Source organism: Ursus maritimus, unplaced genomic scaffold (genome assembly GCF_017311325.1).
Source record: "Ursus maritimus isolate PB19 unplaced genomic scaffold, ASM1731132v1 scaffold_16, whole genome shotgun sequence".
Lineage (NCBI taxonomy): Eukaryota > Metazoa > Chordata > Mammalia > Carnivora > Ursidae > Ursus > Ursus maritimus.
Window position 1 is genome coordinate 54,753,009 of NW_024424008.1, and position 24,404 is coordinate 54,777,412.

At 40.4% G+C, this 24,404-nt stretch overlaps 2 protein-coding genes across 4 annotated transcripts in view; both read right to left on the minus strand.

Annotated features, from left to right (window-relative positions):
- Positions 1 to 3,074: 3,074 nt before the first annotated feature.
- PTS (6-pyruvoyltetrahydropterin synthase) lies at positions 3,075 to 9,833 on the minus strand. Its single transcript, XM_040631218.1, has 6 exons — positions 9,626 to 9,833; positions 7,995 to 8,074; positions 6,739 to 6,761; positions 6,301 to 6,357; positions 3,700 to 3,770; positions 3,075 to 3,512 (listed from the first exon to the last, which is right to left on the minus strand). The coding sequence occupies exons 1-6, from the start codon at positions 9,712 to 9,714 to the stop codon at positions 3,389 to 3,391; spliced, it is 444 nt and encodes a 147-aa protein (XP_040487152.1). The 5' UTR covers positions 9,715 to 9,833; the 3' UTR covers positions 3,075 to 3,388.
- A 2,823-nt stretch (positions 9,834 to 12,656) lies between these two features.
- SDHD (succinate dehydrogenase complex subunit D) overlaps positions 12,657 to 24,404 on the minus strand; it is a 112,764-nt gene continuing 101,016 nt past the window's right edge. For all 3 annotated transcript variants that reach the window (XM_008690064.2, XM_008690067.2, XM_008690066.2), the window contains 4 exons: positions 16,702 to 16,839; positions 15,025 to 15,207; positions 14,230 to 14,340; positions 12,657 to 12,972 (listed from right to left, as the gene is read on the minus strand). In XM_008690064.2, the coding sequence (XP_008688286.1) occupies positions 12,859 to 12,972; positions 14,230 to 14,340; positions 15,025 to 15,207; positions 16,702 to 16,839 (546 nt within the window). In that variant the 3' untranslated portion in view covers positions 12,657 to 12,858. The remainder of the gene's footprint in view (positions 12,973 to 14,229; positions 14,341 to 15,024; positions 15,208 to 16,701; positions 16,840 to 24,404) is intronic.

Here is a 24,404-nt window from a genome sequence, read left to right on the forward strand (position 1 = left end):
TCTTCTCCTGCTGTTCTCCTCGTCACACTTTGCACACTAGAATATATGTGCAATCCTCTCCCTCAAGTGTGGGTGGTTTTGGTGACTTGCTTCTAAGGAACAAAATCTAGAAATGTGATTAGGTCACAAGACTGTGACCTCCACCGGGCTGGGGCATGTGCTCACTCGCTGGCACTCCCTCTCTCTGCCCTCTCGCCTACTCATGCTGAGGAAGCAAGCTGCCCTGTCATAAGCTGCTCTACACAGGGGTCCCCATGGCAAAGAAAGGAAGGGAGAAACTGAGGACTCAGACCAACAACCCCGTGAGGAGCTGAATCCTGCCAACAAACCCGCGAGTGAGCCAGAAGCTGACCCTTCCTAATCCAGCCTTGAGATGACTGCAATCCGTCAGTGACCCTGGGCCAGAGGTCCCAGAGGGGGCACATCCAGACTTCTGGCACATTGAAACTGTGACAATAATGATAAATGTGCAGTTTTGAGCCACTGTTTTGGGGTAGAAAATACTGAGCAAAATGCCTGAGGCCACAGTAGGCACCACACTGTGTTAGCTCTGCTCTCCTTCCCTGCCACTCCATTGCCCCTGCTCCGCCAGCTACTGGCCACCATCACCTCATGTCTGGATCCCCACAATGGCTTTCCAACTGGTTTCCTTACTTTCCTGTGTCTGGCTGGTGATCCTCCTTAAAAAGCAAACAGAAAAACTCCAACAGCTCCCTATTCCTCAAAGGATAAAAACCAAACTGATATTCCAGGCCCCCAGGCTGTCCCCATCCTGTTATTTCCAAGCTAGCTCCCCATTCGACACTCACATCTCATCACCCTTCTATTACAATTAATCTATTCACTCTATTCCAAATACACTTGGTCCATTCCCACCAGCATCCTCACTAATGGAAGTGTACCTATTCAGTACATATTCCCTCCTTTCTCCTGAATTCCAAAGGCCACCCTCCCTACCCCATCACTTTAAGGACCATTCACGACTAACCTCCTCTACTAAGCTTTTCCAAACCTTACCACCCCATGATAATCTTCTTCCTTGTCTAATTTAATATGTACTCCTTTGGTATTTAACATCACAGAGATGGGGTGCCTGGGTGGCTCAGTTGGTTAAGCGTCTGCCTTCGGCTCAGGTCAGGCTCAGGTCATGATCCCAGGGTCCTGGGATTGAGCCCTGGATCCTGAGCAGGGAGCCTGCTTCTCCCTCTGCCTGCCGCTCCCCCTGCTTATGTGTGCACTCTGTCAAAAATATAAATAAAATCTTTTAAAAAATAATAAAATAAATATAATAAAATCACAGAGATATAAAATCTGAAAATAGGCAGAAACAACTTTAGAAAGCATCAGGTCCAAGCATTCATTTTATGGGTAAAGAAACTGAGGCTCTAAGAGGAGAGGGACACACCTGAATAATAACAGCTGGAGGACCGAATTCAAGCCTCGAAACTCTCACAGTATTTGATTCTAGAAACATTTACCAAGTGCCCATTAATGTATAGGGCACTACAAAATTTCAACAATTTCTACCAATATGCCATTCATATATTTAATCAACAAAAAAATTACTGAGTGCTATTTACCAGATACTCTGATTAGAATAAAGACTTTGCCCACAAGGAATTCAGGGTAGTAAGAACACAAAAAGGTAAAGCAACAATTACAATACAGCTCAATAGGGTCTCTGACAACAGGTTCTAGAAAGACAAGAAAATCACCTACCTACTATCTTTGGTCCTCCCCTCCTTTACTCACCCATTCAGTCTGATAGACAGACTTCATACTTTTCTAAGGAGAGCAAGTAAAAAAAAAAATGTTTTCTCAAAGCAACTCAAGAACAGCAAATACATGAAGTACCCATGCTACTATGAAAAATAACACTTTTCTAATGTGATATCAGATCTACAAAATTATCTATTTAAAAAAATCCTCAAATATACATAATCTCATTACCCTTTTTCTAGAGTCTGTGTTTAGGAGTCAGACAGACCCTGAGGGTCAAACACTCAGTTTACTATTTATCTGCTGAGTGATCTTAGGCAAGCGGCTTCAACTCACTGAATTTTAATTTTCTCATCTGTAAAATGGGAATAATACCCACCTTGCATGGTATCTGTGGGAATTAGAAATCCTGTCTTTCAAGTAATCAATACAGTATATACATGCATACATTATAAAAATAGTGTTTGATAACAAGAACACATTCAAATTTAATTAAGTGGGCACTGCATTATTATCAAAATTTATCATAAAATTCCTGTAGTTACTAACTCTACAAAATAAAAGCATACTCCTTTGAGAATTTTTCCAGTACAGTAATCACTGCATAGTCTTTTTACTATTTTCAGGCAGCGACACTCTGAGAATCCATTGCGTAGTAGCTGCTATGTGGAAAGAAAAATAAAACCCCGAGTTTAAGAAGTTTAGGATACAAATGAGACACAAGAGAGAACAGTTCTTTGTGCAAAGCAAGCAAATACATTCTTGCAGATTTAGTCATGAAGAAAAGATACCAGATGCCAAGAATACAGTTCAACTTAAGCAGGTATAAGTTTAATGATCAGAACAAAATGGAATTGATTAGGAAAAACTGTATGTAAGAGACATGTTGCAGTATAATATATTCCTTTTCATGTTAATTTAAGAGAATTTAATATATGTGATTATTCTTCAGTTTTCTGAATTAAAATTGTTCAGGTGGCCATAAGGTCCAGAAACATGGACAAATACACATAATAAATAGTTTAATGATACCCCAATAAACGTTCCAGGAACGTGCTGTTCCTCACTAGCAACTCATAGCTCAACAAGACATGCAAAACTGCACTGAACAACTGCACTAAAGCGGTGTTCTCTTCACTCCTTGTACGTCTACCTACAACTTGGGTGTCTCACTTTCACTGAATAAAGTTGCGCCCCTACATACCCGAGAAGTAATCAAGGAAGAAGTGTATGTTGTTGGTTTCTGGACTCTGTGGTCACCTGTATTTTTTTTTTAAGCTTTACCTACTATAAGTCTTATAAACATTTTTGCCATTCATATTATACCAAGAAAAAAATGAATACTAAAAATGAGATAACGGAAAAACAAAAATCGATTTATTTTGCTTTTAAATTCCACACCATAACATTTTACTGAAAATGAAGTGATTTGTAATCTATAAATAAAAGACTCTCTAAATGATACTGAGGATGTTTTACAAATCTGGTTTTAAGATAGATTTGAATTCACAACAGGTCTTACACACAACAATTTCAATCCGTCGGGCACTCCGGAACATAATGTGGAGGCATAACAGGTATGTGATGACTTCTTAATAGTCCAAGGGGATAAGGACCTTTTTTAAATATGAGAAGAAATTAGTATTTCTACAGTATTAACCCCTAAAAGCTATTCTCCTTTATAGACAACAATATTATTGTCAGTTTCATATACTTTTACTTTATAAAGAACTCCCAGAGGAAGAAATTTCTGGAGGTTTTCCCAGATATATATAGCCACATTTTCTGTCGTGCTGTAGGAAAAAAAGGAAAGAAGATCAAAGGCAAATAAACAAAATTCCATTTTGGATATTTATAAAGAACAGAAATTCTAGATTTAAAAGATAATGTTTAAAACTTCAGAAATCATGCATCGGTCAGATAAAATGTTGACAGCAATTCTTGTTTACTATCTACATAAGGTAAGATGGTCACACTCACCTTACAACATCTGCAAAGTATGGCACATCCAGATCCAGATTCTTATGATCAAGGGGCTTCATAATTGCTTCCTATAGATAAAACAAAGGAAAAACACCACTCGTTCTCTTTAGGATTCAAAGTCCAAAGTGTTCTATCTTTGCCTCTAAACCTTACCTTATCAGACAGCTACTAACTCAGTACCTGTAAGTACTCCATCCGTGTCTCAGAAAGCAATGCTTAAAGTTGAAAAATAAAGCAAGGCCAAGATCTCCATAATGACTGGTTCTCCTCATTACTAAATGCAAGGGGGTAAGAAACCAAAAAGTACAGGAGAATTCACCGGAGCTTTCTTATAACCAGCCACTGCAGTTCAGAACTGAGTTTAACACTTCTTGAATTCTGTCCAAAAACTTACCAAAATATTATTTACCAAAAATACCTCTCCATACATTCTTCGCTTCAGCCCAATGCCACAATGTCATTAGGACAAGGATCCAGTGAGTACTACATTTTACAAAGCAGACTAAGAGTGAAACTATGTAGTAGTTCTAAATTTCTGCTATGAGGAGTAATTTAAGAATGATCTTGGACTCTTAGGAGAAAAAACATAAATATGTGAAGACCCTTCCTTCCTACTACGTGTATATATTAACATAATGTTTTCCCTTGTCAGTGGCAAGAACAGTAATTGCCTTATTCTTTCTCACTTTTTACTTTTAGCTATTGTACAAAATCTAAGCATTTGGGAAACAATTTAATTTCCCAATGGTATGGTTCTCAGAAGGGCACATTAATAATAATAGAAATCATTTTTTGAACAAAACCAGAACCATATAAAAAGAATGAAGCCTCAAACCAAATAGCCTTTAAAACAGACCAAATGAAGGGCAGTTCCAACATGGATATCAAGAAAATACCTGTTTTCTCTTCAATTCCAGTTCAGGTCCCAACTTTTCTTTTGAAGCTTCTTCCACAGGCCCCTTCTGACTTTACTCTACAAGCCGCGATGAGCCACTGTTACTGATGGGACTGCATGGTGTCCCTCAGGCACAAAAAGCGGGGAAGAGTTCTCTACAGAGAACCTCTGCTCTAGCACACGGTCATATGCATGCATGGGACGCCTCATATTTCCTAGACTGCTGTCTTATACAGACTGTGTGTATACATATTTTATGTCCCCAATAAATGCACAAATTCTGCCTTTATAGCTTTCCTAAAGTACTTGAAACACACTGCTGTCTGTTCATTCACTGATTATTCTTTTTTTTTTTTTTAAGATTTATTTACTTATGAGAGAGAGCGCGTGCACATGCGAGCAGGAGGAGAGGCAGAGGAAGAGAGAATCCTGAAGCAGACTCCCCACTGAGAGCACAGTCCGATCTGGGGCCCATCCCAGGACCCCGAGACCATGACCTGAGCTGAAAACAAGAGCCGGTTCCCCAACCGACTGAGCAACCCAGGCGCCCCTCTTATTCATTTATTCAACTGAAATTTACTGAGCACCTGTTATTGTTTGCCTCCTAAAAAAGTAACATGAGCATTCTGTGGGTAAGGGCTACGTCACACTCATCTGTGTACTCCTGGTACTTAGCTCAAAGGCTGATGCAGAGCGGGGCGAACCTGCCGAATGTATGGATGATAAGTACCATGGAAGCAGTAATGATCATTAATAGCATTTTTATGAGACAAATGTCAGATTCTACAACAAGAGTAAGCAGCAGAGGGGGCACCTGGGTGGCTCAGTCGGTTAAGCATCTGCCATCAGCTCAGGTCATGATCCTAGGGTTCTGAGATCAAGCCCCACATCGGGCTCCCTGCTCAGCAGGGGAGTCTGCTTCTCCCTCTGCCTCTGCTGCTCCCCCTGCTTGTGTGCTCTCTGTTAAATAGGATAAATAAAATCTTAAAAAAAAAAAGAGTAAGGAGCAGAGTTTAAGTGAAGAACTGAACAAACAGGTAAAATGATGGAATAATAAGAATAAAGCTGGATAGAAGGAAGTCGACTCCCAACTTTGTAAAAGACTAACCGTACAACCTAAGGCAAGTCAGTGAACTGTTCGGTCTCTCTCAATCTTAATCTATGGAATGAAGAAGTTGGTTTAGATAATCTCTAGGGTCTCTGACAATGCAGGATTTCTATAATGATACAGTCAGCCAGTCCCTGATTGAACTCCTTCTTCTGTGTTATCCCTATGGCAAAGTGCCTCAGTGAGTTTCTGATAAAACTAGAGTGAATAACGCAGGGTAGTGTTAAAATCTATGATTGAAGGCATAAGGAAAATCCAGAGAAGGAAAAGAAAGCTTCAAGGAGAAAGCTGTGTCTCGAAAGAAAGGCAGAATCTGTTAAATGGAGGAAATCAGGATTCACCAGCAAGAAATACAAGATAAGCCTATTACTGTTATTCTCATTATTGCAATACAACTGTGACTTATTTCCTTTAAATCACCCAAACACCTCTAGAAAAACATGAGAATAGTTCCTCCAACTACTTCCCTCCTCCCACTCCCAATTCCACTCCCAAGGTCATGGAACATCTGGAGATACTTGACTGGGGAAGTAATAAAGGGGCCATCAAATATTCTTAGAGGACAGTACTTAATAAGCACCCAACATGACATTACCTCCATATACTCTTTGAGGTCGGTCAAATTCATAACCATTCCTGTAACAGGATCAATCTAAAGAATAAACAAAGGTGAATGTTACTATAATACACCCTTCATATTTAAACCTCTATTAAATTATTAAAGGCTGTACAATGCGCAGAAATTGTGCCCACATCTGCCTTCATCCCCAGGACACTCATCGATCTCAGTATGAAAAAACCAGGTGCTCCAGGAACCCCTTTCATGGTACTGCTCTTCTACCTGTCCACATAGAGCAGATTAAAGATAACCCTTTGGGAGAGGAAAGGCCTGTAATGGCAGCAGCTCACCATACACAAAGGACAACAATGAAGTAATTTTGATTTGAACAGAATTTTTCAACACAGAATCCATCATGTTGGCTGAGAGGGCCCAGCAATCTGCACAAATCACACAGATATTTTCAGCACGTACCTCTCCATGAACCGTCACCACAACTATGGGAAAGAAAACAGAATACCAAAAAACCACATGACTTTCAACAGATAACACCCAAGCACAAGTTAACAACATAAATTAAGTATTAGATCTCTGCCCTGCAAAGCTCTATTTATATTTTCCTTCAAACATCTGTTCTTTCAGTTAAGATCTTTTTATCAACCAAAGCAAGACTCAGCCAAGACAGAGAAGCTCAGCAGGAGCTTTGGCTAAGCAGAGGAGCCCAATCGAAGCCAGAAAGGGTGTGTATTCAGCTTATGATGTTGATTCACTAGGTAGGATTGAGACGCTGCTCAATCACTGCCTGCAAGAGGAGAAAATGTACAGGAAGACATCCAGCTACACACCAAGCTGGCTCAACGCTGGGCAGCACCTTTCTCAGCAAGCAAAACCACTACTGGGCCTAAAACTCTGATCCCTTCACTCACACGAACATATACAGTTCATGGTAATCCTTTGTAAGTTAACGAAGTGCTTGTACGAGGCATTTGAAAAATGATGATCAGGGTGTTTTACAAATTAGTGACTTATATATATATATATATATTTTTTTAGCTCCATACAAATACCAATAGGTATTATGTGATAAGTAAGCAAACTAAAAATGACAAATATCATAGATCAAGTAAGGCAGTAACTAAACTAGAAATTCTAATCTTCTGACACCTTTTGAATCTTTTTACTCTACCAAACTACACACTGTTGATACTCTACGGCTGTTTTTTGAGATACCATATTTATCTCAAAGAATCAAGTCTCCTGCACTCACATAAATTATTCTCTTGGAACACTGTAGGCAGTTTTAGACTCAACCTATTTTCCTGCCACACAGCATATTCCTAGCCACTATCTCCCTTTTGTCAGTCATTATTTATTCAAAGAATACAATCTAATGTTTTTAATACAATCTAATTTTAACATTAGCCTCAGCAATACCTAATTAGAAGGAAGCCGGTGCCAAAAGAATCTCATTATGCACATTAACGCTAAGGGGAAAAAATTGTTTAAACCATTCATTATCTCTAACAGAACAGATACTTGCAAGGTAAAATTTAAGACACATCCAACCAAGGCAACGGATTTTTTTTTTTCATTCTGAACTTCCATGTAACTTCTCATTCAAGGTTCAATATGCTTTGTCCATAAAGTTTCTTACTCGTTAAGACTAATATTTGCTGATCACCTTTTCATCCTTATTGAAAGGGCTAAAATTTCATCAGTTTTTCTCTCACCTTTATAATTGTGCCCATGGCCATTTGGATTGTTGCATTTCCCAAACAGTTTCAAGTTTTCTTCATTACTCAGAGATTTGCTGACAAAAAAAAAAAAAGAAAAGAAAAATTAATATGACACAAGTTCAGACGCCTTCTCTGCCCCCTACATTTATTATTTGTTCTAGCCTTTGAAAAGCTTCACAATTTATTATTACCTTAGCTCACCAAATAGAGTCATAAATCAACTTGATTTCATTATTCCACTTTCTGTCAGGAACCAGTGTATGGCCCCTAATTAGGCTACTGTAATGTATAAATGAGAGTAAACAAAGTCCACACCCTTGCTCCGGCTCCGCAGCAAGATTCCAAATGATCTGCTCAAGGCCCTTCTTTTTTTGAACTCAACAAACATTTACTGGGTACCCATTACATAGTAGGCATGGACTGAATGAACCAAGGACATACAATGATAAAAGAAGATGCTTCTCTTCAAGTGGCTTAAAATCTCATTTCTCCTGAAAAATAATTACATGACCTACTACCTCTCCTCTTTAACAATCTTGCATTGTTATGCCTGAACTACTGCCCACTGACGACTTCACCAATCCATACAGCAGTATTCAAATTAGGTAAAATTTAAAAGTACAATACTCAGCTGTAGTTCTGTGCAGAAAATAACTTTCTTAATGAATTTTTATGTCTGTACCTGTCCAACCAACTATGCATCTTCAATGAGGCCTTCTATGTGTGAACGTCCTATTACACCACCCCTTCCTTTTTGAGTTTCTCTTTCTTTTCCACCACTTTCTCCTGCGCATCCACTTACATTTAGAATACTACGGTTCACAAAGCTTTGGCACAAAATTATCTCACTGCACCCTCCACAAAATTGGCCAGATTGAGCACTCCGCACAGAAGGCGGGGACAGGTGCGCATTGATCCCTCCTGCATCCCTGTCACCTAGCACAAGACCTGACACGCTCCTCACAAATATCTGCCCAGTGAATGAAATGGATGACGCTTGTTAGAAATTATTATCCTCATTCTACAGACAGGGAAACGTATGTTGAGAGCGGAGCTTGCTAACAAGAGGCAAACTCTCCTCAACATCAACTCTTCAGTGCAGTCAAGCAGTCTGAATGCTACGGGTGCAAATCCAGACTGTGCTCCTTGTTCTCAGGGCTGCCTTGGAAAGGGAACGCCTGGCTTCATGACACCTGTGGTAAAAAGGGCATAAACCTGGGTTGCTGTAGTGGTACTGGAGACGGCGGCTAGCGCTCCTGGCACCTCACAGCAGCTCGCATTTGCCCAGTGTTCACCACATGTCTGGAACTGGGTCACCCGGGCCAGGCGAACTGCTCTGGGCGCCACTGCACCCCTTCCCGCTCCACTAGCTAACGTGAGCGACCCGAAGCTGCTCCAGGGCACCGGGCGGAAGGGGAGGGGCGGGGGCCTTCGGGTTCTGCACACAGGGCCGTGCCTCCGCGGTTGGCTCGGTTTACCACCGCGCCCCAGGGCCTTCGCTGGTCGACTCCAGCTGTCACCTTCACCGTGGCGCCAGGGCAGCCGGGGGCGCGCGTCTGTTCTCACACCTGCGCTCCCACACGCGGACCCCGCCCCCCACCGTGGGCACTGTGGGCGCCCCCCACCTGTGCAGTCGGTGGGTCGCGCTGAAGGAGACGAGGCGGGACACTCGCGCCCGCGGGCAACAGCCCTCGCCGGCGCCCGCCACGCTCATCGCCTTGCCTCCGCCCTCGCCTAGCGGTGGTGCGGAGCCGCAGCACTTCCCGCGGCTGCGCAGTGCGGCGGACGCCCTGGGACGCGCTCTCCGCTCTGCACTGTGACTGGCTCCCTCTGCTGGTCCGGAGGCAGTAAAGCGTCCTGTACTGTGAGTCTCTTGGATAGCCGGAGTTGGAATAAGCTAAGCAAAAGTCCCGGAGGTCGGTCGGAAAAGATAGGTAGGATCTTAGTGCCTTTCATCATACTGACTGTTCAGCCTTAGGCCAAGTAGAGCCGTTAGGGTCAGCCTGGGCACACTTTGGGTACTGGAGGGACCTCTTGACATGCTCCTGCCACTCCTTTACAGAAAGCCCTAGTTAAAATAACCTCCACTGGCTGGTTACTCCGAGATGAGTCCCAGGGCCAACCTACCTATAGCATAAAGGGAGCGGGAATTTCAGGGCACGTGTGGGAGCACTTGACTTTCGGAAATCATACTACCTTTGGACTGTGTAAAGATTCTTCTTACTAAGGGAAATTCTCAAGCTTTCCTTATTATACACACACATGAAGTCATTTATCAGTGTGAACACAGGCAGTCGTGAACACACACACATTAGCGTTTCTCTGTCCTATGTTGACACCTGCGGAGTGAGCGGATCTTGTTTCCTCAGGCCTACTTATAAGGAGTATCCACACTACTTGCAGTTCCCAGTATTATGTCACCTCTTTTCTTCATTCATTACCTATCTACTTACTGAAGAGCTAGCCATGAGACTGGCAGTGTTCCAGGCACTGGGAAGGATAGATTAAATCATGAGTGTGGCAGGCATAGGGGCCCCAAATGGTGATTTCTCTCATATGTCTCCTGTCTCTGGCTACATACTCTGTTCTGCATGAAATTATGGTCATGTAGCAAACATTCTTAACACATTCTCAAATGTTTTTATTCTCTCCCCCGTTGGGTTGTAAAGAACGTCAAAGAAGGATAAACTACGGAGACATCTGAGATAGACACTATCTAGTTCAGTCCTCTCACAGATAGGAAAACATGGGCACAGATAAGTGAATTACTCACCCAAGATCACTTACAATAAAACAGTATTTCCTGGGCATTGACCACATCGGGGAGAAAACACTTGACTCATTCCAAATGAAGTCTTAAGAATCAAAATACAAACCGAAGGAATTTCTGAGAAATTGCTATAGTTGCTTTAGTACAATATGGCATTACATTTGCAGAGCTCTTTCTTAAATGTTTTTATTAAGGGTACTCACCAAATTTACCCTCAGTGATTCTGTTATGGATTCAACCATGTCCCCCCAAAATTCATGTGTTGAGCCCCCAGTACCTCAAAATATGACTTTACTTGGAATAGGGTCTTTGCAGATGTAATTAGTTAAGAGAAGGTCACAAGGGGGAAGCCCTAGTCCCTTTCCCCCTTCCTTATGTACCACATACTCCCTTTCCTTGAGTCTCTGGATGCTGCTGAGTGATGAGTTGGGCTTAGGGAGAGGAAGATGCCCTACCTAGGTTTTGAAACTTGGTCATATGCTCACTCAATTTTACCAGAACTCTCTGCACTGGATTACCAGGCATAGGCATATTACAAAATGTCATTGATCCTTTTTTGTCTTCTCCTTCAAGAACCTCACAGATAGAAGAGCCACAGCAGAATTTGGGCATCCTTGGGTGAAAATCTTATGATTGTACCGCTAACCTTTATATGTTTGAACTTCACTCCCTGTGATTAGGACGCAATTTATAGAGGAAAGACATTATCAGCTCTGCATACTTCACAGAAGTCAGCTAGAATCTCCTCCACCCTTTAGATTCAGATAAGATCTAAAACAATCTTCCATGCCTTGGGGGGGGGTAGTACGATGCCTTTTGAGGACCTCTGTGACATATATATACCTTCTCTTACAATGACTTCAGCCTCGAAGCTCCCACATCTGCTGTATTAGCTGTACTTAAGCATCTTCTCGTCATTCTGGTACCTGCTGCTTTTGTTCTGTGTTTCATCAAGCCAGACACAAAACTTAGAACTTTCACTTTATTGCCACGATGTAAACCATTACCTGTGGCATTTTTGTACCTGTGGGAACACTTCACTGAAAAGGACAGGGTTTATGATGTCTGTAATAACTCCTGAGGATAACTGGGAAGCAACTGGCTATGCTGGTCCAGGGTCATGCATGAGCCTGACCGTGAGTTCACAGTTGCCCCAAACTACACATCTAGGAGGCTTCCCCAGCAACATTCAACATGCAGAAGGAGCAACGACAGTTTAACTGGCCCCAGGCTGAGTCAAGTGGAGGGAGGAAGTATAAATGAAGGAAAAGGGAACAAAAGATCGTGAAGGTGTTGGCAAGAGTATGGTTTAAGTGACAGACGGCAGACAGATTTGGGCTGTTGGTAAAACTGGGGGTGTGGGAGGGTGGTTAGAAATGTGGAGATTATATGGCCTCTAGTGCCACCTGTTGCTCAATTGAATGAAGAACCACTGGCTTCTCATCAATTTCTGGAGAACTATACACCTGGAGATTAGAAGAAATGCCTGATTTTAGTGATGTCCCTCAAAACAACACCTTCCCAAGGCTGAGTTGGGGGTGAGGCAGAAGATGGCAGTCGGTGGTTCAACCGCTGTGGTGTCTGTGAACTGTGGAGGAACTGTTTGGAAGAAAGCCTCTAAGCATGACGTAGTTGGCTTCCTGTCTTCTGCGAGTCCTGGAACCCGTGCTAACAGGCAGGCCGTGACAGAAAAAACGAGGTGCTTTTTAGAGCTATATTCATGTTTTACTATCTATGATTATTTGTATTTTTTCTCTCAAGTGTGAGGACATTTGTCACCCACCCTATCTGGGTGGTAATGATGCAGCTGTTTTTCTTTCATGTGTTTTTATTATCTAGATAGAGATCTATCTAGTAAATACAAATTTAAAACTCTCTTCAAAAGGTTGTATCAACAGTTGCTTTATGTTTTTAAGAAAAAGCTCTAAGAAATTATAAAACCATTATTATCTCCAAGAATTCCATTTATAATAGAAATTTTAAAACCAGGTGTCTACGGTTTGGGAGGGAAGGTGCTCTTTTTGTTCTCCCTTTTGTAAAGAGCACGTTCATTTTAAAGCTAGTTTCCAGGCATTTCGAGTTGCTCCATCAGATGGTTACAAAGGTACCATGGAACCCATAAGGCATTTGCACAGGCACTTCTGCTCGGCCCAGTTCTTCAAAGTTCTTGGCATCCAAGACTAGGAGAAAATTTTTTTCATTCTGGAACAGAAAGACAATACCGAAAATTCTTTTGATCATGTCTTATGCATCTTCCTATCTATCCTCAGCACCTAGCACAGTGCCTTGACTATCCATCCGTTCACTAAATGTTTGCTGAATGGCTAAATGAGCCTGAGAAGGACATTATGGCTGAAGAAGTTCATACCTAGAGTGAAGAAATTAAGTTGTTTATATCAATTACTTTCAGAGACTCTCTTGGAGTTTAGAGATCTTGTTACCTGCCCCTTTTCAGTCTCCTAAGAGACATAGAAATTTTTTTCTTCCAAATTAGAAATGCTTTTATTTTGTGTTACTTTGGAGCTGTACAAAGGGTAGCATTACAAGGCAGATTGATATTTGCCCTGGTGTAATTACAGGAGTGGCAAGTACATGGTATGAGGACAAAGTCCTCCTAAGCCTACAGCAGATATTAGTAATCGATCGCAGCACTTTTCTCACCAAACCCTTAAAAAGCCTCAGAGGGGAGCCTGGGTGGCACAGCGGTTAGGCGTCTGCCTTCGGCTCAGGGTGTGATCCTGGTGTTATGGAATCGAGCCCCACATCGGGCTCCTCCGCTATGAGCCTGCTTCTTCCTCTCCCACTCCCCCTGCTTGTGTTCCCTCTCTCGCTGGCTGTCTCTATCTCTGTTGAATAAATAAATTAAAAAAATCTTAAAAAAAAAAAAAAAGCCTCAGAATCCTACACCAGGCAGCCGCTAATAACTGGTCAAAGCTGGTACTCAACCTGTTTGCCACAAGACTGCCTTAGACAAGAAGTTAAGATATCAACATGATTGAGATACTAGGGCCTCACCACATTAGACTTTTGGGACACTCGGATGAAAATGCAGCAGAGATGGTGGCATGAACGTTAGATTAGACGTCAGAAGACTGAGATTTAAACACGGGCTTTACTGCTATGAGATCTGACACAAGCTCTCTCAACTTCCGTAAAAATTCCAGTGCATAAAATGGTATCCAACAAAGCTGTTCTGATTAGTAAATAAGGTGACATGTGTGAAAGTCGTTTGTACATGAATTCCTATGCAAATGTAAATTATGAGGCTGATTCTATAAATAGACCGTTAAAATAATAAGGCATGGATTACGATAAAAGGGTATGTACATATGAGGAGAGGAATAAAAGGGAGAAAGTGCTGTTTCGGAATCAAAAACTATTGACAGCATCACTGAATAGAACCCCCAAAAGGCTCACTGCTACTTCTCTTTTTGACTAGTGATGAGGAGATACATCTACCTGGTCGGGGGTGATCACCACAGAGAGAATAACCCCACCATCTTCTTCACTGGTTCCTGGTGCTGGAACAAACACCGGTTCCGAGGGGTAAAAGCCATCTTCTCTCCAAATCTAGAAGTCCCCCAAAAAAGTATTGATAGAAGGCTAGTTATGAGCAGGAAGCTTTCCATAGCTTTTGTCACTCCTAGCATGAATTTGGCTGTCAGTACAATATTCCAACAGTAAAAGAATCAGGCTCACTGAGCTGAATAAAGGGGGGGATGCTTTTGCAGCTGCAGACTCCATCATCATCAAACACAATTTGTGCAATTATAATTCCCCATCGACTTGAAATATAAGTGTCCCAACAACCTGAACCCCACGATTTCTCTAAAAATAACATCAAGCAAAGGCTTGTTTTTCTGGGCTTGTGATTCATTTAAGATTCCCAAGACAGAATATATCCCTAGCCTAGGTGATTCTATGGTTCTCAAACTTAATAAGAGTAAATGGCTGAGCTGCCAAAATATTAAAGAATCTCAAGAGCTACTTTAACAAAATAGAAACTAATTCAAAGTGCAGAACAGGTCTTTTAAAAGTTCAGAAAGGGAGGGGCACCTAGGTGGCTCAGTCGGCTCAGGTCATGATCTCAGGGTCCTGGGATCAAGCCCGGGGGTAGGGCTCCGCACTCAGCAGGGAGTCCGCTTCTCCCTCTCCTTCTGTCCCTCCCCCGCAGCTCATGCTCTCTCAGTCTCTCTCAAATAAATAAAATATTTTTTAAAAAAGAGTTCAGAAAGGGAAAAAGATTTTCATTACCGTCAGTGTCTTATTCACCACATCAACCTTGATCAGAGAATCCCCCACCAAATGCCGAAAGCCACAGCCATAGAAGAAACAATACTTTTTGCCACTGAATTGGCCATAGTTGATCTGGGGAAATTCAATGCCTCCTTCCTCCTCTAGATCCTCGGGATGTAGACTTTCATAAGAGCACCAAATCTAAAAGAGGTTCCAAAAAGATTTGCAGTAATTGCTTACTTTCTCACTTACTTTATGCATTACAGGTCAGTGAGGGTGCTAAGAGTTTGAGACAGGGCTTGGGAACCGAGACTCTAAGTCATTTTTTCCATTGTTCCTCTTTCCATCATATGCATGGATGCATAAAAGATTATCAGGTTCTGGGGCACCTGGGTGGTTCAGTCAGTTAAGCATCTTGATTTTGTCTCAGGTCATGATCTTGGGATTGTGAGATCAAGCCCCACTCCGCAATGAGTGTGAAGCCTGCTTAAGATTCTCTCTCTCCAAAGGGAACCCTCTTACACTGTTGGTGGGAATGCAAACTGGTGCAACCACTCTGGCAAACGGTACAGAGGTTCCTCAAAAAGTTAAAAATAGAGCTATCCTATGACCCAGAATTTGCACTACTAGGTATTTATCCAAAGGATATAAACATAGCAATTCGAAGGGCACCTGCACCCTAATGTTTACAGCAGCAATGTCCACAATAGCCAAAATATGGAAAGAGCCCAGATGTCCATCAACAGGTGGATGGATAAAGAAGATGTGATACACACACACACACACACACACACACACACACACACACACAGTGGAATGTTACTTAGCCATCAAAACGAATGAAATCTTGCCATTTGCAATGACATGGATGGAACTAGAGGGTATTGGGCTAAATGAAGTAAGTCAGTCAGGGAAAGACAAATACCATATGATTTCATTCATACATGGAATTTAAGAAACAAAACAGAGAATCATAGGGGAAGGGAAGGAAAAATAAAATAAGATGAAATCAGAGAGGGAGACAAACCATAAGAGTCTCTTAACTATAGGGAACAAACTGAGGGTTGCTGGTGGGGAGGTGGGTGGGTGGGGCTGGGGTAACTAGGTGACGGACATTAAGGAGGGCACATGATGTAATGAGCACTGGGTGTTATAGCAACAGATGAGTCACTAAACTCTATCTCTGAAACTAATAATACAGTAGACGTTTATTTTTTTTTAAAGACTCTATCCCTCTGCACCCCCGCACTTGCTTGCACATACGCACACACACTCTCTCTTTCTCAAAAAAACAAAAACAAACGAAAACAGATTATCAGGTTTTGTTACTAAGCTGTCAAATGGCATACGAGGTGGAAGTGAGCTTTTTATTCTACTAAAGCTGAAACACTGATAGCTACACAATAACATGCCTATAGTAAGTACAAATTATCTAAAGGGTGGAGATGACCAACACCAATCTCAAATACTTAGACGTTCCACAGCCATTAGAAAATTGCACCTATCTGTTTCAAAACACAAAAAGGACAGGTAAACACAGTGCTCACTCCCACTCAGAATTCTACATGTGACCTTATCCTGCTCAGCTGAATGTTATCAGACTTATTGGACACCAAACACTGTGGAGAACAGCCAAAGAATAAAGTAACATGACTAAAATTCCAAGTCTTCGTCTAATGTCCATTCATAGCATACCTTTCCATCAGCTTGTTTCACAGCACTGGCTGAAGAATAGGACAATGGGCTGAGGTTCTCTCCTTCAGGGTCATTCAAACTGACATGTAAGGGCAAAACAAACCTTCGAGGGAAAGATCTGCCTACTGAATTATAGACCTGTTCAGGAGAGACAAAGAAACAGACGAGAAAATATCATTCATGGGATAACAGCATGTCCCAATAATTTATAGCCAGTCAACTTTATTGGTATTCCTAAGTAATTGCATAAGTGATCATTTTCATTCATTTATTCCACAAATATCTGTTGAGTACCTACTATAGGCAAAGCATTGTTTTAGACGCTGGGAATGCAACAGTGAACAAAGTGGCCTCATGGAACTCACATTCTAGTGGAGAAAGGATGATAATAAATAAGAATTAAAATACATGTTATTGAATTAGTGTCAAATAAACAAATGATTACATAGCCCAAGGTCTGCTAGTGATAAGTGTCATTAAGAAACATACTGCAGGGTGAGAACCTAGAGAGTAACAGCATGCTTCCTTCTTCATGTTTAGTCAGAATAGGCCTCTGCATGGAAAAGCATTAACTTAGTAGGCCTGGGTTGCTCAAACCTGGCACATTCTCAAAAAAGGTCTGTTTTTGTTACCGGTCCTTTGCTGGCACCTGGGAACTGAACTCTTGGAATATTCTGACAAGAGTGGTTTTACATGCCTGAGGTCTTGAGCTACACTGTACTCGTTTGTCCAGACAGTTTATGCTAACAGTGAGATTTATAATGAACACCTGCTTCCCTGTGGGCATATGGAGCTTTGCTGACTGAGGGTGTGTATGGGGGCTTTGTGCCAATGTGCTGATCCCCAACAAAACCCTGGATAACCAGCTTCCCTGGCATGCAACATTTCACACACGTTGTCACAACAAGTTGCTAGAGAAATCAGGTGTGTCCTGTGTGACTCCACTGAGAGGACTTGGAAGAGTGTATCTGGTGGTTTTCTCTAGACTTCACCTATGCACCTTTACATTTGCTAATTTTTCTGAGATATGTGGACCCTCCTAGTGAATCATCAAATCAAGGGTGGCTTAGGGGATGCCCAACACAACCTCCCTGCAGAGATCATGTTTAAGCAGGAGACTCTAACAAAATTTTTTTTCTGACGATGAGAACGTTTTAAGAACATTTTCTTCTCTTGAAATACTGTAAAATGGAGGGCAAACTGTGCCATTTCCCCTCATACACTTGGTCAAAATCATCTCCATCTCACACAGAAATATTTTAACCGAGTAAAGATTTAACGCTATTTTTAAGCTTCACAAAGAATTAGATTTTTATAATTACTTTTAAATTTATTTAAACATTTTTTTCCTTTTGCAGAACCATAGCTGAACAAAAAGAGACTTCCAATAATGGTGAATTAGGTAATGTAGATCAACTGTCCCACTGAGAACAGCTGAAGAGGCTGGACAAGACGTTTAAAACAGCTGTACAAAGGCACTGGTGAGCTAAAAAGGCAGTGGAGATCAATAGGGCAGAGATTTGGAGGGAGAAGGAAACCCACCGGTAAACAAGACACTGGGGGCAACTTGTTCCCTCAGGATACCTGCTGCTTCTAGGAAAAGGCAGCTGAAAGGCTGAGAAAATGAAAGAATTGTTTAATTAAAATTTTTAGTCTTCAGATCACTGCAGATTGGCATGAAATAATACAGAAAAATAAGCGATTGATTAAAAAATGGGTAAGGGGCGCCTGGGTGGCACAATGGTTAAGCGGCTGCCTTCGGCTCAGGGCGTGATCCCAGCGTTATGGGATCGAGCCCCACGTCAGGCTCCTCCGCTATGAGCCTGTTTCTTCCTCTCCCACGCCCCCTGCTTGTGTTCCCTCTCTCGCTGGCTGTCCCTATCTCTGTCAAATAAATAAATAAAATCTTTAAAAAAAAATGGGTAAGAAACGAAACATTTTGCCAAAAATATACAAATGGCCAATAAGTACATGAAAAGATGCACAACATTGTTAGTCCTTAAGGAAATACAAATCAAAACCACAACGAGATACTACCTCACACCCACTAGGGTGTCTATTGTCAAAAAAAAAAAAAAATGAAAACAAAAACAAAATCAAAAACAGAAAATAACAAGTGATGGTGAGATTGTGGAGAAATTGGACCCCTGTGCATGGTGCGGCTGCTGTGGACAATAGTCTGGCAGTTCCTCAAACAGATACAGAATTATAGGATCCAGCAATTCCACTTTCAGGTATACAAAAAGAATTTAAAACAGGGACTCAAATAGATATTTGTATGCCAATGTTCATAACAGCATTATTCACAATAGCCAAAAGTTTAAATACAACCCAAATGTCCACCAACAGATGAATAGATAAACAAAATGTAATACAGACATACAAGGAAATACTTAACCTATAACAGGAATGAGATTCTGATACATATTAAACATGGATGACCCTTGAAAGGATTACGCTAAATAAAATAAGCCAAACACACAAAAAATAAATCTTGTCTGATTCCACTTATATTAGGTACCCAGAATAGGCAAATGCATAGAAACAGAAAGTAGAACAGAAGTTCCCAAAGGCTGGAAAGAGGGGAGAATAGGGATTTGTTATTTAATGGGTAGAGTTCCTGTTAGGGATGATGAAAAAGTCTGGAAATGGACAGTCGGTATGGCTATACAACACTGTTCATGTTCTTCATGTTCTTAATGCCACTGAACACCTAAAAATGGTTAAAATGGTAAATTTTATGTTATGTATATTTTATCACATAAAAAAAGAAATAATGCAGAGAGATCACATGTATCCTTCATCCAGATTCACCAATGAAAATGTCTTGCATAACTACAGTAAAATATCACAACTGGAAATTTACATTGATATAATCCACCAACGTTATTCAGATTTCACCAGTTCAACATCCACTCGTGTGTGTATATATGTGCATGTTTGTATTCAGTTCCATGCAATTTTATTATGTGTAAATTCACGTGATCACCACCACACACATATTTGAAATTTTTAAAACACATTTGAAAGAAGACATCTCAATGAGAGAAAATCCTTTAATGGAAAAGTAATAAAAATAAAACATATCAAAATTTGTGGGATGCAGCTAACCAGAAATTTATCATCTCAAAGACATATGTTGTGGGGGAAAGGATGAAAAATAACAAACTAAGGATCCATATCCTTAGAAAGAGGGCTTACATTAAGCACAAAGAAAGTAGAAAAAGTCAGAGAAAGACAAATACCATACGATTTCGCTCATATGTGGAATTTAAGACACAAAACAGATGAACATATGGGTAAAGAAAAAAAGAGAGAGGCAAACCATAAAACAGGCTCTTTTTTTTTTTTAAGATTTTATTTTATTTATTTGACAGAGAGAGAGACAGCCAGTGAGAGAGGGAACACAAGCAGGGGGAGCGGGAGAGGAAGAAGCAGGCTCCCAGTGGAGGAGCCTGATGTGGGGCTCGATCCTGGTACACCAGGATCACGCCCTGAGCCAAAGGCAGACACTTAACAACTGAGCCACCCAGGCGCCCCAGGATCTTAACTATAGAGAACACACTGAGGATTGCTGGAGGGGAGGTGGGTGAGGGATGGGTTAAATGGGTGATGGGGATTAAGGAGTGCACTTGTGATGACTGGGTGTTGATCACTAAATTCTACTCCTGAAACTGATATTACACTTTAACTAACTGGAAATTAAATAAAAACTTGAAAAAGGAAAAAAAAAAGTAGAAAAGGAAATAATAAGAAAAATTGATGAAATGGAAAACAAATGCACATTAAAGAGGACCAACAAAGCCAAAACGATAGTCCTTTTTGAAAAGCTTCATTAAACTTGATAAGACCCTGGCAAGTCTAAGCAAATGAACAAAAAAGACAGGAAAAAATAACCATATATATCAGGAATATAAACAGGTGGTATCAATTAACCCTAGGCACAATTTTTAAAAACATAGAATGATATTTTGAGTAACATCAGGTAAATAAACTTGAAATTTTAGATGACATGGATAAATTTTTAGAAAACCTCAATTTACCAAATTTGATACAATAAAAAATAGAAAATCAGAATAATCCTATATTATTAAAGAAATAGAATTCATAATTTAAGGGGCGCCTGGGTGGGTCAGTCATTAAGCATCTGCCTTTGGCTCAGTTCATGGTCCCAGGGTCCTGGGATCGAGCCCCACAGCAGGCTGCTTCTCCTTCTCCCTCTGCTGCTCCCCCTGCTTGTGCGCTCTTGCTCTCTCTGCCAAATAAATAAGTAAAATCTTAACAAAAAAAGGATTCATAATTTAAGATCTAACTATAAGGAAATTTGCAGGCCCAGATGGCTTACTTCTTGAATTATTCCAAACATTTAAGAAATAATGCCAATCTTATACAATCCCATGCAGAGAAGAGAGAACAATTTCCAACTCACTGTATGAGATCAGCAAAACCTTAATACCAAAATTTAACAAGGACATTATAAGAAAGAAAAATTATAGGCTAATTTTTTTCAGAAAATACATGCAAAAATAACCTAAACAAAATATTAATAAAGTCTAACAATATTAAAAGAAAAATACATTGCAACTAGTTGGGATTTGGTTCAGGTTTGGAAGGTTAAGCTTCATATTCAAAAAACAATAAATAGCTGTTATAAACATTTCTCTCTCTTTTTTTAAGATTTTATTTATTTATTTGACAAAGAGAGAGAGAGCGAGAGAGGGAACACAAGCAGGGGGAGTGGGACAGGGAGAAGCAGGCTCCCAGAGGAGCAGGGAGCCTGACGTGGGGCTCAATCCCAGGACCCTGGGATCATGACCCGAGCCAAAGGCAGATGCTTAAAGACTGAGCCACCCAGGCGCCCTTGTTATAAACATTTCTTAAATCAATCAATATATTTCACATTGATAACATAAAGGATAAGTCATGTGATTATCTCAATAGTACAGAAAAAAACAATAAAATCCAACATCCATCCATGATAGATGGGAACTTTCCTAAGCAAGCAAAAGCATCTTTAAAAAAAACTACTGGGACGCCTGCGTGGCTCAGTCAGTTAAGCGTCTGCCTTCAACTTGGGTCATGATCCCGGGGTCCTGGAATTGAGTCCTGCATGGGACTCCTTGCTCAGCGGGGAGCCTACTTTCCCCTCTGCCTGCTGCTCCCCCTGCTTGTGCACTCTCTCTCTCACTCTCCGATAAATAAATAAAATCTTAAAAAAAAAATCTATCAATAACTCATGGCCACACAAAACCTGTCCACAAATGTTTACAGCAGTTTTGTTTATATTTGCCAAAAACCGAAAGCAACCAAGATATCCTCCAGTAAATGAATGGATAAACAAACTGTGGTACATACATACAATAGAATATTATTCAGTGATGAAAAAATGCGCTATCAAGCCACCAAAAGACATGAAGAAACTTTAAATGCATATTACTTAGTGAAAAAAGCCAGTCTGAGGGGTGCCTGGGTGGCTCAGTCAGTTAAGCATCTGTCTTTGGCTCAGGTAATGATCTCAGGGTCCTGGGATTGAGCGCCGCCTCAGGCTCCCTGCTCAGCAGGGAGTCTGCTTCTCTCTCTCTCCCTCTATCCCTCTCCCCACTCATTCTCTCTCTCTCAAATAAATAAGTAATCTTAAAAAAAAAAAAAAAGGCCAGTCTGAAAAAGCTACATACTCTAGGAGTCCAATTATATGACCTCTTAGAAAAGAAAAAACTATAGAGACAGTAAAAAGATTACTAGGTTACCCGTTGTCAGGTGTTGAAAATAGGTGGGAGGGAAGGGAAGAATAGGTGGAACATGGTATTTTTAGGACAGGGAAACTATTCTGTATGGTACTATATATAATTATGGATACATGACCTTACACATTTGTCAAAACCCACAGAATTGTACAACGCAAAGAGTGAAACCTAATGTAAATTATGGACTTTAGTTAGTAATAGTATATGAATATTGGTTCATCAACTGTAACAAATATACCACACCAAGGCAAGATGTTAATAATAGGGGAACCTGGGGAGATAAGGGGGAAGGGAATATACATGGGAGTTCTCTGTATGTTCTGCTTGATTTTTCTTTAAACCTAAAACTTCTCTAAAAAACAAAGTCTACTAGTTTGGTTTTTTTTGTTTGTTTGTTTAAATATATAGCAAACAGCATACTTAATAGTAAAATGTTGAAAACTTTTCCTCTCAGATTAGGCACCAGATAAGGATGCCAACTATCACCACTTACATTCAACACAGTACTGGAGATCCAGTGACGTAAGACAAGAAAAAGAAAACCAATAACTAGTTTGGAAAGGGGGAAAAAAAAATCATTACTTGCATAAGATATGACTGTAGATGCACGAAATCTAAAAGAATCTATAAATTATTAGAATTACTGAAACACTGTATTCATTACTGAATACAAGATCAATAAATAAAAATCAATCATATTGCCATATAGCAGTATTAACAAATGAAAGAGAAAGTAAATAACATTTAAATTAATATAAAATAATATCAAGGGGCTCCTGGGTAGCTCAGTCGGTTAAGCATCTGCCTTGGCTCAGGTCATGATCTTGGGATCCTGGGATCAAGCCCCACGTTGGGCTCCCTGCTCAGCAGGGAGTCTGCTTCTCCCTCTCCCTCTGTCTCTGCCCCCACTCATGCTCTCTCTCTCTCTCTCTCAAATAAATAAATCTTTAAAAAAATATGATAAAATAAAATAATATCAAATCCCGGGCACCTGAGTGGCTCAGTCAGTTAAGTGTCTAATTCTTAATCTCGGCTCAGGTCATGATCTCAGGGTTGTAAGATCAAGCCCCGTCTCTGGCTCTGCACTGAGCACGGAGGCTGCTTAAGATTCTCTCTCCCTCTCCATTGTTCCACCCCCCAACCCATGCTCTCTCTTTTACAAAAAAAAAAAATATATATATATATATATATGCACACACACACATATATAAAATACCTATATACACACATGCATATATATACTGTATATTCACACATATATATACACACACACATATAAGAACATATATACATATTCTTACATATATATAAAATACCTAGGATTAATCTAACAATAATCTTTTTTATAATCTAAAAGATGTATAAAATGTGTACCCAGACAGCTATAAAACACTTTAAAGAAGTGATAAATGGAAAGATATATTGTGTTCATGTACTAGAAGAATCAACATAGTGTGAAGATATTAATCTTCTCTCAAATTAATACGTAGATTCAGTGCAAATGCAATTAAAATCTAACAGATTTTTTTGTTTTTATTTGTGTGTGTGTGTGTGTGTAGAAACTGACAAGCCAATTCTAAAATTTATTCCAAAATGTAGAGGGCCAGGAATGGCCATAACACTTATTATAGAAGAAAAAAATTAGGAGGACCTGATCTACTAAACACCAAGATTTTTTATACAGTGATAGTAATCAGAACAATGCGATACTGGCACAAGAATATATAAGCAGACCAATGGAACAGAATATAGAGTCCAGAAACAGAACACCATATATTTGGGTACTTAATTTTTAGAATTAAAAATTCTTCTAGAGGCAATATGGGAAAATATTTTCATGACCTGATGATAGAAAGAGGTCTGAAACAGGATGTACAATGTATTACTCATAAAGAATAAAACTGATATATTGGAACATGCTTATTCATCAAAAGCACCACTTATTCATCAAAAGCACCA

Bases quoted from the DNA above. Each gene is read 5' to 3' on its own strand.
- PTS (XM_040631218.1), bottom strand. From the start codon at position 9,714: ATGAGCGTGGCGGGCGCCGGCGAGGGCTGTTGCCCGCGGGCGCGAGTG. The intron at 6,358-6,738 runs GTACGTGCTGAA...TTTATTCTTTAG, and splicing joins TGGTGACGGTTCATGGAGAG to ATTGATCCTGTTACAGGAAT. The intron at 3,771-6,300 runs GTAATGTCATGT...TTTTATCTATAG, and splicing joins ACCTCAAAGAGTATATGGAG to GAAGCAATTATGAAGCCCCT.